This window comes from Hypanus sabinus, chromosome 8 (assembly GCF_030144855.1).
Source record: "Hypanus sabinus isolate sHypSab1 chromosome 8, sHypSab1.hap1, whole genome shotgun sequence".
Classification (NCBI taxonomy): Eukaryota; Metazoa; Chordata; class Chondrichthyes; order Myliobatiformes; family Dasyatidae; genus Hypanus; species Hypanus sabinus.
Window position 1 is genome coordinate 112,471,978 of NC_082713.1, and position 14,443 is coordinate 112,486,420.

Sequence of the window (14,443 nt, forward strand, 5' to 3'; positions counted from 1 at the left end):
CTATCAATATGCCTCACAAAATTCCACCTTAACTACAATGCAGGCATGAATATTAAAGCACATTTATAGAAAATAATTCCAATTTACTACCTCTGCAGAAAGCAAATAGGTCATTGTCCCATCTTCCAACCTATTCCAAGCATTCTTGTTTGGGATAAAAACTGTAAGTGGTCCACGACTTTGGAGGATTTGGTCAAGGTTAGTTCTCTGAATGTTAAAAGAGAAAGAAAATTAGATCAAAGCAAAATCTACATAAACTCACCATTAATCCTTGTTTATTCATCTGACTGGGTCAGTGACAGAGTTGTTATTTGATGTCCCATCTTTCATTTAGCCTTTTAGAGATGAGCTCATTCAGACTAAAATGTTCTAAAAAAAAGTTAACAGGATATTGACTTTTGTGTTGTGTGTGAGATACATGTACAGTGTTATGCACCTTGATCTGGAGGAATATTGTTTAATTTGGTCAGTTTACATCAATATGGCTGAATGATGATGAACTTGAAAATATTGATTTTAGAATCAGGAAATACTTTATCTTAACTGAAGTTCTTAAATTTGATAAATTGGTACACTCATTTTAATATTGTCACATATGCTGAGATACAGTGAGGAACTTTGTTTTGCCTACCATCCATAGAGATCATTTCTGGACTTTGATTATGTAGCAAACACGAGGAAATCTGCAGATGCTGGAAATTCAAGCAATACACACAAAATGCCGGTGGAACACAGCAGGCCAGCCAGCATCTATAGGGAGAAGCACTGTCGACATTTCAGGCCGAGACCCTTCGTCAGGACGGTTCGATCACGTAGGCTGCTTTACTCAAGCAACGAGAAATGTAGACAGAGTTCATGAAGGGGAGACTGGTTTGACAATGAAATGAGTTACTGAATCATACCTGTATCAGTTCCATAAACTTCTTGAACTTGGCATTTTCTGAAATTATTGTGTAGAGTGTTTTCTGAGGAGAAGAACACACAAGAGTCTTAACAAACCCAGGAATGCAACTGTAGGAATATTAGTTGCAGTGCGGAATATTTTCAAGGGAAATTGAATGATCAATGTTAAAAGGGGTTAACAGGTTTCACAGGTTAGATTTATATTCCATTTGAGTGAGTAAGGTTAAGGAGTGCTCTAAAAGACCAAAGAGCTTCAATGGGTTGGATATTGTTCCACTGAAGGTCAGTCAATAAACTGCAGATACTGGAATTCTGAAATAAAAACAGAAAAAGCTGGGAAAACTTGACAGATCAGGCAGCATCTGTGGAAGGGGGAAAAAAACATTGTTATCATTTTAGATTGAATTTCCTTTGACAGAAAAATATAAAATGTGAGTTTTAAGTTGAAGAGGATGGACAGGATAAAGTGTGTAATTGTGGAAGGGTGAGGTCAACATTGCAGTAGGAATAAATTAATGATTTAAAAAAACTATTGCCCTGGTTGAAGATAAAAGGCAGAGCTGGGGATGGGTGAGAACAATGAAGAGAGACAGTTCCATAAAATTAGAGGTCAGACACTCGGGGATTATACTGGGAGATATTTTTTCATACAAAACAGGAGAGGCAGAATTTGGAATTCCCCATATCAAAAAAGAAATCTTTGCAATACTGAGGAAACAAACTGCAAATATCAAAACTCACATTAATAAACCTTTCCTAAGCAAAGACAAAAAGGATGTGGAGCTCAGACTGATCATCAGAGTTAAGATATATATCAGCTGTGATAATCTTCTCAATACTACCTTTGGGCAGGAGATACAGGTGCCTTATGCCCCACACCACTAGGTTCGGGAATAGTTATTACCTTACAACTGATGTGGATTAACTTCTCTCACCATAATTCTATAACCTATGGACTCTACGATTCATGTTTTCAGTATTATTTTTCCTTTATTTACATGATTTGTAGATAAGTCACTTGGATCTGATGGACTATGGCCCAGGATTCCGAAAGACGTAGCTGAAGAGGTTATGGTGATCTTTGAAGAATCGTTAGATTCTGGAATATTTCTGAGGACTGGAAAATTGCAAATGTTGCTCCACTCTTTATGAAGAGGGGGAAGGAAAACACAGGAAATTATAAGCTGGTTAGCCTGACTTCAGTAGTTGGAAAGATGAGATTTCAGGGTACTTGGAGGTACATGTTAAAATAGTCCAAAGTCAGCGAGGTTTCCTTAATGGGAAATCTTGCCCGGCAAATCTGTTGGAATTCTTTGAGGAGATAATTGGCAAAATAGACAAAGAAGCATCAGTGGATGTTGTTTACTTGGATTTTCAGAAGGCCTTTGTCAAGATACCATACATGAAGCTGCTTAACAAGGTAAGAGCCCATGATGTTACAGCAAAGATATTTGTATGGATAGAAGACTGGTTGACTTGCAGGAGGCAAAGGTAGGGAATAAAGAGGGCCTTCGTTGGTTGGCTGCTAGTGATTATATATTTGTAGGGAACTCTTGGCTCTTACATACGCAAAAGAAAATCAGCAAGAGGGTTTATAGATTGAGTTCACCACAATTTTTGTTCGCTTTAATTACTGCTCATTCAGTAAGTCAGATGCATGGGATTCAGGGAAACTTGGCTGCGAGGGTTCAGAATTGGTTGGCCAACAGAAGGCAGACATTAGTAATAGGTAGAGTGTATTCTACCTGGAGGTTGGTGACCAGTGATGTTCTACAGAATCTCTTCTGGAATCTCTGTTGTTTGTAATTTTTATAAATCAGAATTAGGTTTATTTTCACCGGCATGTGACATGAAATTTGTTAACTTAGTGGCAGCAGTTTGATGAAATATGTAATATAGAAGAAAAACAAAATAATTAAATTAAAAAAATAAATTTTAGAAAAATAAGTAAATCAATTAGAGTATATGTATATTGAATAGATTTTAAAACTTGCAAAAAACAGCAGACAGACAGACATACCTTATTGATCCCGAGGGAAATTGGGTTTCGTTACAGTCGCACCAACCAAGAATAGTGTAGAAATATAGCAATATAGAACCATAAATAATTAAATTATAATAAGTAAATTATGCCAAGTGGAAATAAGTCCAGGACCAGCCTATTGGCTCAGGGTGTCTGACACTCTGAGGGTGGAGTTGTAAAGTTTGATGGCCACAGGCAGGAATGACTTCCTACAACGTTCAGTGTTGTATCTCGGTGGAATGAGTCTCTGGCTGAATGTTCTCCTGTGCCTAACCAGTACATTATGGAGTGGATGGGAGACATTGTCCAAGATGGCATGCAACTTGGACAGCATCCTCTTTTCAGACACCACCGTCAGAGAGTCCAGTTTCACCCCCACAACATCACTGGCCTTACAAAAATACTGTATATTAAAAAAATAGAGATACTGTATATTAATGTACAGTATATACTGTATGTACTGTATAGAAATACTGTATATTAAAAAAGTGAGGTAGTGTCCAAGGGCTCAATATCCATTTAGGAATCGAATGGCAGAGGGGAAGAAGCTGTTCCTGAATCACTGAGTGTGTGTCTTCAGGCTTCTGTACCTCCTATCTGATGGTAACAGTGAGAAAAGGGCATACCCTGGGTGCTGGAGGTCCTTAATAATGGACACTGCCTTTCTGAGACACGCTCCCTGAAGATGTCCTGGGTGCTTTGTCGGCTGGTACCCAAGATGGAGCTGACTAGATTTACAACCCTCTGCAGCTTCTTTTGGTCCTTGCAGTAGCCCCTCCATACCAGTCAGTGATGCAGCCTGTCAGAATGCTCTCCAAGGTATATCTATAGAAGTTTTTGAGTGTATTTGTTGATATGCCAAATCTTTTCAAACTCCTAATGAAGTATAGCTGCTGTCTTGCCTTCTTTATAACTACATCGATATGATGGGGCCAAGATGAGGAAGTGGAAGGGTGGGTTAGTAAGTTTGTAGATGGTATGAAGGTTCGTGGAGTTGTGGACAGTGTAGCAGGTTGTCGTAGGTTACACTGGGGCATTGATAAGATGCAAACACAAACAAAAGAAAATCTGGAGATGCTGCAATTCCGAGCAACACACACAAAATGCTGGAAGAACTCAGCAGGCCAGGCAGCATCTATGGAAAAGAGTAAACAGTTGACACTTCAGGCTGAGACCATTCAGCAGTCCTGGCCTGCTAAGTTCCTCCAGCATTTTCTGTGTGTTGTTTGTTGAAAAGGTGCAAAGCTGCACTGAAAAGTAGGAAATGAGTTTATTTTGGAAAAGTGGGAAGTGATTTACTTTTGAGGGTTGCACTTGAAGGCACAATGCAGGGTTAACGTCAGGATTCATTACAGTGTTGAGGGACAGAGAGAACGAGGTTCACGTCCATAGAGCCCTCAAAGTTAAGTTGCAGCAAGTTGTTAGGAGGCGTATGATCTTCATTAGTCGGGGAATTGAGCTCAAGAGCCACATGGTAATTCTGCAGCTCTATAAAACTCTGACCAGACCATTGTCAAAAAGGGAAAATCTGCAGATGCTGGCAAATGAAGTAATACACCCAAAATGCTAGAGAAACTCAACAGACCAGACAGCAGCTATGAAAAAAAGCAAAGAGCTGATGTTTTGGGCTGAGATTTCCTTCATCAGGACTGAATGCTGAGTTCCTCCAGCGTTTTTTGTGTATTACTTGAAATATTGTGTTTAGTTTTGTTTACCTCATTATAGGAAGATGTGCAGAGTAGATTTAGTAGGATGATGCCTGGCTTAGAAACCATGTTGAGCATAGGTTGAGCAAGCTAGGACTTTTCTCTTTGGAGAGAAGGAGGATGAGAGGCATAGGGTGAGTGGATAGCCAGAGGGTGAAAATGGCTAATACTAGGGGGTGATAACTTCAAAGTGTTGGAAGGAAGGTGTCACAGGTAGAGGTTTTAAACAGAGGTTGGCAGGTGTGTGGAATGTGCTGCCAATGATAGTTGTAGACTCAAACCCGACAGGGGCTTTTAACAAACTTAGATAGGCACATGGATGAAAGAAAAGTAGATGGACCATATGAGAGGGGAGGGGTAGATTCATCTTAGAGTAGGTCGAAAGGCTCATACTGTTCTATGTTCCATGTTCTAGTGTGCAAATAAATGGAAGGACATGGACATTGTGAAGGCAGAGGGAATTAGTGTAGTTGGGCATTAGGTTACTAATGTAGTTAGCTTTGCACAGAATTGTGGGAGGAAGGCCCTGTTCCTGTGTTTTATGATCTACATACACCCCCAGTACAGAGCAGTCACATGGTTTTACCTCTCTGTCACTCCTGACTGTAGGCTGAGCATCATCCATCACCTTATCGATGATATGTATTAGACCGTTGAAAGCGATGATATCCCCAGCAAGGATTTGGGCCTTTTTGTTACTTCCATTGATGCGTAGCCTTAGCTGTTTACCCTAATGAAGAGAAGCATAAAGAACAGCTTTAGGTAAACATAGGATACCCAGAGAGCCAGAAAGTTGGAGATTGCATTTGCAAGAACCTGGAGCAAAAAAAATCTGCTGGAGAGTCGGTAGAAACCAAAGAGGGAAAGATGTCTATAAGGTGGAAAGGGTGCAGACGAGATTTATGAGGATATTGCTAGGACCTGTGGTACTGAGAGAGAGCTTACCTAGACTGGAGCTTTACTCATTAGAATGAGGGGAATGAATGGTAATTTTCTGAAATCATGAGGGGCATAGTTTGCAAATAAAAATGAGGGTTGGGGTCTGTGAGTTTTGTTTCTTTTCTTTTTCAGGGCGGGTGGAGGGAAGAGTTGATATCTTCTCTTTTATCAACACCCATGGTTTTTCTGTATTTAACGGCTATCTGGAGTGTTGTACATGCATACTTGAGAGTAAGATGAACCTTTGAACCTTTCAGGGATTGGAAGTTTGGAGGAAAGTATAGGGGGATGTCAGCAATGAGCTTTTCTGCACAGAGGGTAGTGGGTGCATGGAACACTGGCCAGAAGTGGTGGTAGAAGCAGAATCATTAAGGGCATTTAAGAAACTCTTAGTTAGGCACATGATGGTAGAATAAATGGAGAGCTATGTGGAAGGGTAGGGTTAGATTGATCTTTGAGTAGGTTAAAAGGTCAGCACAACATCATGATCTGAATGACCTGTACTGTGCTGTAACGTTCTATATTCCATGTTCTGTGTACTCTGTTGAAGCTTGTTATATTAATGATAGAGGCATCGTACAACTCAATGACACCATGCATGGACCATTCAGCGCAAACAACCGGGGAAATGGGGGAACACCCAGAAAGCTGGAGGAACATAAGGGGTCAGATAGCATTGATGGAGGTTCAAAGACAGTTGGTGTTTTGGGTCGAAACCTTTCATTGGAAATTTCATCCAGATGAATGGATTCAACTCAAAATGGTGACTGTCCTCTTCCCTCCATGGAGGCTGCCCGACCTGTTGAATTCTTACAGCTTTTTGGGCATTGCTCATGGTTCCAGCAACCTCTTGCGCCTCCAGCCGGGGAGGATGTCTACTCAGAATCCTGAGAGGATGGATGGTAAGTGCTGGAACTCTGCAGCTTTGAACACAACACCTCCCTAAGTACTGATATTGGTATTGGTATTAGTTTATTGTTGTCACAGGTACCAAGATACAGTAAAATATTTTGCAACACACACAAAGTGCTGGGGGAACTCAGCAACATCTATGGAGTTGACATTTCTGGCCAAAACCCTTCATCAGGACTGGAAAGGAAGAGGGAAGAAGTCAGAATAAGGTCAGTTGGGGAGGGAGAGGGGAAGGACTACAGATGATAGGTTGAGATCAGGTGCGGGGGAAGGCCAGTGGGTGGGATGCATTGAAGAGCTGGGAGGTGATAGATGGAAGATGTAAAGGGATGAAGAAGAAGGAATATGGCAGGAGGGGACAGTTGTCCATGGAAAAAAAGGGAAGGAGAAGGGGCATCAGAAGAAGGTGATGGGAAAGTGAGGAGATATGAAGAGGTAAGAGGAGATCCAGAATGGGGAATGGAAAAATAGAGAAGTGGGGTGTGGAGAAATTACCGGAGGTTAGAGAAATAAATTTTCATGCTGTCAGGTTGCTGCCTTCCCTGGGAGTAATTACTTGATGTGTTTCCATTGCGCTCCTAGCAATTAAGTTCCTTCACGCTCATTAAACTGAACTATTCAGGGCATATTTGAGGAGTGCAAAGTTAGATGTTTGTTTCATTGTGTGTATCTATCACATCGCAAACTCACCTTTTCTCTGAGTATCATCGCTCCTGATCTCCCAGTCAAAGTGAAAAATTCGTCAGTGGTGCTCAAGTCTGCAACACTCATCTGCCCAGCGATGATGTGGAGCTTAGCAACGTACTCTGTTCTGTCCTTGTCCCTCAAGAGACTTTGCATCTGTGTTAAATGCAAAACAGAAGCAGAGTTCACTTTGTATACTTTCTTTAGATGCCTAACTTAATACTTATCTAGAGTTATGTAACGATACAGCATGGTAGCAGGCCCTTCTGGCTCATTGAGCTTCTGCCACCCAATTAATCCCATGTAACCAATTAACCTACGAACCCGTATACCTTTGGAGGAAACCAGAGCACCTGGAGGAAACACATGCAGTCATGGGGAGAACATACAAACTCCTTACAGACAGTGTCGGGAATTGACCGTTAACAGCATTAGGATAACTGCTACATTATTGCTTTGTCTAATTACAAGGAGGGAAACTGGATTCTGCATATCTACAGCGACTTTGGGAAGTTCCTGAGGCTCTGTTGTATGACAGTTAATTTATCTCTAATTTAACAGCAGCTTCCATTGGTTGGACTGTTTTTAACACCCACTCATCTTCACTGACAAGAACCTTTTCCCATTACTGCCACTGGGGGGAGTTACAGGAGCCTGAAGGGCAACAGCTTCTTCCCCTCTGCCATCAGGATAGGTCAACAGGGGAGATCTAACAGTGCCTATACTAACTGAGGTGCTTAAGGAGAGCTAACCTGCCCCAAAATTTGCTGGCCAGCAGATCACAAAGCACTCCAACAGGTGATTAGGATGGCTTAGCACATCATTGGGACTCAACTACTGGACCCGGAGACAATCTACAACTCTCGATGCCATGGCGCATTTGTAATCGTTAAAAACCCACACCACCCCGGACACCGCTGTTCGATCTCCTGCCATCTGGTAGCCAAGTCTTAGCCAAGACTGAGAAACAGCTTATTCCCAAGGGCTGTTGTGCAGCTTGCCAAAGGCCTTTCAGTGATATGGGCCATCAAAGTCACTTGTTGCATGTAAACAAGGGAGTTTTTTTAAAAATTAAGCCATACTGCATGCATTTTAAATATCTGTTTTGCATGACTGGAGGTGCACCACAATCTCGTAGTCTTGAGTGATGACAATAATGTTCTATCTATAAATATTACCCATGACACTTCAAAGATTGACCGTGACTGGCTCCGTGTTGTGCTGTGGGATTTTTAACATCTACCCAAAAGGACAGCTGGAGATTTGATTGAGCACCCCTTTTGAGAGAATCTAGGATCCTGGGACACAATGATGTCAGCCAGGGCTCTGGGAGTCAACCTGAGTTTGGAGAGAAGTTGCGGCAAAGGCAGGGATTGGAGAGGATTGTGAATTTATAGGGATGGGATGGAACTTCGCCAAAAAGATAATTTTTGAAAATGAGCCTTGATTTGGTCAATTTATTTTATTTTATTTGGAGATTCAGGATGGTAGCAGACCCTTCCAACCCAATGAGCCCGCGCTGCACCATTACATTAACATGACCGATTGATCTACTAACCCATACATCTTTGGACTGTGGGAGGAATCTGGAGGAAACCCATGTGTCCACAGAGAGAACACATAAACTCCTTACAGAAAGCAGTAGAATTGAACTCAGGTCACTGGTGCTGTAATAGCATTTCGCTAACCCGTTACACTACCGTGACACCACAATTTGTCTTGCTAGATCCAGAAGTTCAACCTTGTCAATGATCCACGATACAGGAAAATACAGCAGGCAACCCCACCCCCTCTTCCTGTACCCCACCTCCCTGGACCCACCATCATCAGAATCAGCCTTCTTGTCACGAAATTTGTTTTGCAACGCCAGTACATTGCAAGCCTTAAAAATTATTATGTTACAAAATAAATTGTGGAAAAATAAGAGTAACAAGGTAGTGTTTATGGGTTCATGCACCATTCAGACACCTGATGGCGGAGGGGAAGAATCTGTTCATAATACACTGTGTCTGGGTCTTTAGTGCCTTCTGGTAGTAGCAACATGAAGAGGGCACATCCTGGATGGAGAAGGTCCTTAATGATGGATTCTGCCTGCCCCCATGATGTTCTTTCCACTTTCCTGTCCCTATTCCAGCTGCCCCTTTCCCTTCGCCGTAAATCCCCAATCCTTTCTTATGTTGCTCCCTGCAATCCACTCCGCCAAGCTGCCATCGAGAGAGCTGTTTTCCATCAGACGAACTCCTACATGCTTACAAGAGAAAATCTGGAAATGCTGGAAATCCAAGAAATACACAAATGCTGGAGGAACTCAGCAGGCCAGGCTGCATCCACGGAAAAGAGTAAACAGTTGACATTTCGGGTCCCGATGATGGGTCTGGGCCTGAAACGTCAACTGTTTACTCTTTACCATAGATGCTGCCTGGCCTACTGAGCTCCTCCAGCATTTTGTGTGTGTTCTCTGCATACTTACATTCATTCCATTAAAAGCCTTGCTGGTTGGTAGAAATAATGTAAAAGGCCCCAAATTGGTCAGGGGCTTGGAATAACCAGTCCCTAGGAGACAAAATATGGAAAATTTTAGACATGTATTGTGGAGTTATTTGGAAATTTCATGTTTGCATTTTATAGTAATTGGTTTAATAATTAGTTTATTATTATTGTCACATGTGAAAAACTTTGTTTTGCTTGCCACCCATATGGAGCATTCCATAACATTCTGCTATGTCAAGGGACAAGCAATATCAGAATGTGGACAATAACGTGTACAACCATGCGAGGTAGATTGTGAGGTCAAGGTTCCACCTTATCATAAAGGAGGTGTAGTGAATAGTTTTATAACAGCTGTCCTTGAGCCTGGTGGTACATGCTTTCAGATTTTTGATTCTTCTGTTCAACGGTGGGGAGGTAGGGGGAAGAGAGAATGTCTGGGATGCGAGGGTTCCTAGAATACGTTGGCTGCTTTGCAATGAGGTGTGCAGACAGATGGCAATCATCTTGTTTAAGTTACTTAAAACTATCAACATTGGCACTTATTAAATTTTAGGATAAGTCCCACAACTAGGGAGTGGGTGTAAGAAGTAGGTTGATGAATGAAAGATGTAAGTCTATTTCATAAGGACAATAGATTCTGCAGATGCCAGAACAACAGAACAACACAAGTTCAGCAGGTTTGTGGAGAGGAATAAACAGTCAATGTTTCGGTCCTAAATCCTTCATCAGGAATAAAAAGGAAGGGAAGCTTGTTAAATTAGTACTTCATGACAATATAGTCCCGTGTGTGGAGATTGGTACGACTGATTATGGTGAAAAATCTTTCTGTAAATTGGAGACTTGTACACAAAGAGTCAATGGCATTATCTCTACTTATGAAGACTATCCATCATTCAGGCCATGCTCACTTCTCACTGCTACCATCAGGCGGGAGGTACAGCAGCCTTAAGTCCCACATCACCAGGTTCAGAAACTGTAATTACCCTACAGTCATAAGTCTCCTGAACCGGTGCGGATAACTTCAATTACCACTACGCTAACTGATTCCGCGACCTACAGACTCACTTTAAAGGACTCTTTACAGCTCTTGTTCTCGGTATTATTTCTTACTTGCTGTTTATCTTCTTTTGGTTGATTGCTCGCTTGTCAGTCTTTGTTTATATATATAGTTAAACATAGAACAAAGAACATTACAGCACAGTACAGGCCATTCGGCCGACCTTATAACTCACTCTAAGATCAATTTCTCTCCTTCATAGTCCTCTAGTGTTCTATCATCCATGTGCCTATCGAATTTCTTAAATTACCCTAATGTATCTGCCTCTACACAGCTCATCCCACACACCCACCAGTCTGTGTAAAGAATTTACCTCTTACTTTGTTACAACACACTCCTGATCGCCCCAGCCTCTGGAGTTTAGACACTATCTCTCCAGAATATGGATAGCATGGTGCGGCCCCTTTAAAGATTCAGGCATGCCGTGCTAATTGGTGGGCATGTTTTTGCGCCAGGATTTTAATATTTAAAGAGCACCTGAACTGAGGTTTGGGGCTCAATCACCAGCTCAATTTTGGATCCTTGTTTAGTGTCTAGTTTAGAACCCTGTCTTCATTTCAGGCTCATAATGAGTCTTGATTTTAGTCTCTTGGGTCCTATCCACCTTTGCCCAGGTCACTGTAAAACTGAGCCTAACGTGGACCGAGCGGGGTATCAGAGCCTCTCACCAACACAGCAAGAAAATTCCTAGACAAAGCCTGGAGATGCACGGCCGCCAGGTCACCATGCGCCAACTATCACAAGGAAGAAGCCAGTGTTGCTCGGGTGAGGCTATCTGTCAGTCGCTCTGCAGAGTCAGTCCACCTTCCGACTCCAGAGAAATTCACCGGTGACCTGGACTGTTGCCACAGCCTCTAGGAGATCCACTGACCCTTCTGTTTAGACTACCGAAGTGGGGGGCTGCTTTTGCAGAGCTCAAACAGAGGTTCACGACAGCTCCCATTTTGATTTCACCTAACCCGGACCCTCCCTCCATCATGGAGGTGGATGCCTCAGACATCGGAGAGGGTACAGTGTTCTCTCAACAGATGTCTTCGGACAATAAACTGCACCAGTGTGCATTCTTTTCCAGGCAGCAATCCCCGACAGAGGCGAACTATGGCGTCACAAGTAATGAGGTGCTCACCACCAAGTTGGTTTTAGAGGAATAGTGTCACCGGCTTGAGGTAGCCAAGGACCCTTTTTTTGTATGGACAGAAAACAAGGACCTGGCTTGTATTCATGAGGCCAAGAGACTGAATTCCTGGTAGGCTAGGTGATCTCTTTGCTTTAACCACTTCAATTTCACCTTGACCTATCGACCGGGGTCAAGAATCAGGTGCCTTGTCTTGTCAGATCAATGAACCTGAAAGACAGGAGCAGCCTACCACCAATTACATTAAAATTATGCCCCTACATATTAGCCACTTCAACTTTGGAAAAATTCTCTGGCTATTCACTTGATCTATGCCTCTTACCATCTTGTATACCTCTATCAAGTTACCTCTCATCCTCCTCTCCAGAGAGAAAAGGCCTAGCTTGCTCAACCTAGCCTCATGTGACATGTTCTCTAATCCAGGCAGCATCCTGATAAATCTCCATTGAACCATCTTTAAATCTTCCACATCCTTCCTACAATGAGATGACCAGAATGAAACACTGTATTTTTAGTATGGTCTGCCCAGAGTTTTATAGCTCTGTAGTATTATCTCACAGCTCGTTAACTCATTTTCCTGACTAATAAAGACCAGCACACCATACAACTTCTTAACGACCCAATCCAAATTTGCACAGAATCTTTAAGGGAGATACGGTTATGGACCCCAAGATCTCTCTGTTCCTCCACACTTCAAAGAATCCTGCCATTACCCTTGTATTCTGCTGTCAAGTTTGACTTTGCAAAGTGAATCATTTCACATTTCTCTGGATTGGACTCCATCTACCTCTTCTCGGTCCAGCACTGCAACAGATCAATGTCCCATTGTAACCTATGACAACCTTCTTCACTATCTATAACTCCATCAACCTTCATGTCATCTGCAAACTTGCTAACCCTTACTAATCAGCGCATTTTTCATGGGGATTAAAGACTCTATTGGACTCCAACCATAAATGTGCTGGGAGCCTATTACAAGTCTTTGGAAAATGGCAGAGACCAAACAAATAACCAAGGGCAAATGTCCACCCAGAAATTTTTAACTGAAGATTGTTCTGAAAGCTCAAACTGCAAGAAATCAAGAGAAAAATAAATTACCGAAAAGCAACATGGCTGTTGTTACTTGCCCCTCCCATCGTTCACCAGGTTGAGTGTTTAGGTCATTGATTCGCTCCATGATGTTCCCATAGCAGATTTCTCCATCACCTGTATAACCTTCGTTGCAAGTACACCTGGAGATGGCATTCAGAGAATCGTAGAATCAAGATTATTTTACAACACAAAGGAGGTTGTTCTTTATTGTCTAGAATGACCAGAAAAGAGGGTAATCCCTTTTCCTACCTCAGCCCAAGAGATACTGGAAACACACAAAATGCTGGAGGAACTCAACAAGGCAGGGAGGATCTATGGAGGGGAATAATCATTAAAGTTTCTGGCTGAATTTGGAAATGAAACAGACAAAAGCCAGAAAAACGTGGGGAAGGGGAAGGAGTACAAGTTGGCAGGTTACTCCTTCTATTTCTTCAATGCTACTTCTTCCATCTCTCATTCCAGTTCCCCTTTCACTCCTTCTCTTCTCCTCACCTCACCTACCTATCAACTCTCTCTGGTTCTCCTCTTCCATGGTCCACTGTCCTCTCCTATTAGATTTCTTCTTCGGCCCTTTACCTCTTCCACCTGTCACCTCCCAGCTTCTTATTTCACCCCACTCCCTCACCCACTCACATCCCCCCTCACCTTTCACCTGCCAGCTTGTATTCCTTCTCCTCCCCTCCCCACCTTCTTCTGTCTTCTGTCCCCTTCCTCTCCAGCCCAATATGTCAGCTGTTTATTCCCCTCTGTAGATACCGCCTGATTTTCTGAATTCCTCCGGCACTTGACGTGTTGCCCCACAGTCTATTGGATGTGCCATCACAGTGACCCAACCTGGTGAATGTGAGAGGTTGCAAACCTGCCAGGATCCTGGTCAGCCAATTGCTTCCAGTACCCTCAGGCCATTAACATCCAACTAGGAATAATGCAGGAGGGAAAATGAGGCACACCATACCAGCCTAAATCAGCTACAGACCTTCCAATAGTTCCTTGTCCCCTACACCCGTCATTTACTTGGCTCCTTACTCAATCTGATCTGGTCTGATGATGACACATTTGGCATTCTTATCACAAAAGTTGCTAGTCAGGCAGACGTCAGACATGCTGCACCCTCTTCCCGGCTCCAAGTTCTCATAACCTTCCAGACACTCACAGTGAGACTGAAAGAAAAAAAAGAAAGATGTTATTTCAGGGCTGGCATGAGGGCAGTTCTATACTTTTTTACATGAAAGCAATGTGGCAGCTACCTCCTGTATCTAATAAAATGGCGACTGATTGTACTTCCGTAGCCTGGTGCTGTTGTATCCCATCCGCTTCAAGGTTCAATGCGTTGTGTGTTCAGAGATGCTCTTCTGCACACCACTGTTGTAAGGGGTGGTTATCCACATTGCTGTCACCTTCCTGTCAGCTTCACCAGTCTGGCCAGTCTTCTCTTACCTCTCTCATTAACAAGGCATTTCTGCCCATAGAACTGCCACTCACTAGCCGTTTTGTTTTGTGTT

General features: G+C 42.6%; 1 protein-coding gene across 3 annotated transcripts in view; it reads right to left on the minus strand.

The window, feature by feature from the left end:
• The window catches only part of stab2 (stabilin 2), a 292,259-nt gene that overhangs the window by 139,619 nt on the left and 138,197 nt on the right, over nucleotides 1–14,443 (minus strand). For all 3 annotated transcript variants that reach the window (XM_059977629.1, XM_059977628.1, XM_059977630.1), the window contains exons 9-15: nucleotides 13,968–14,101; nucleotides 12,948–13,081; nucleotides 9,638–9,720; nucleotides 7,174–7,323; nucleotides 5,219–5,362; nucleotides 903–965; nucleotides 91–207 (exon numbers count right to left, since the gene is read on the minus strand). In XM_059977629.1, coding sequence (XP_059833612.1) covers nucleotides 91–207; nucleotides 903–965; nucleotides 5,219–5,362; nucleotides 7,174–7,323; nucleotides 9,638–9,720; nucleotides 12,948–13,081; nucleotides 13,968–14,101 — 825 coding nt within the window. The remainder of the gene's footprint in view (nucleotides 1–90; nucleotides 208–902; nucleotides 966–5,218; nucleotides 5,363–7,173; nucleotides 7,324–9,637; nucleotides 9,721–12,947; nucleotides 13,082–13,967; nucleotides 14,102–14,443) is intronic.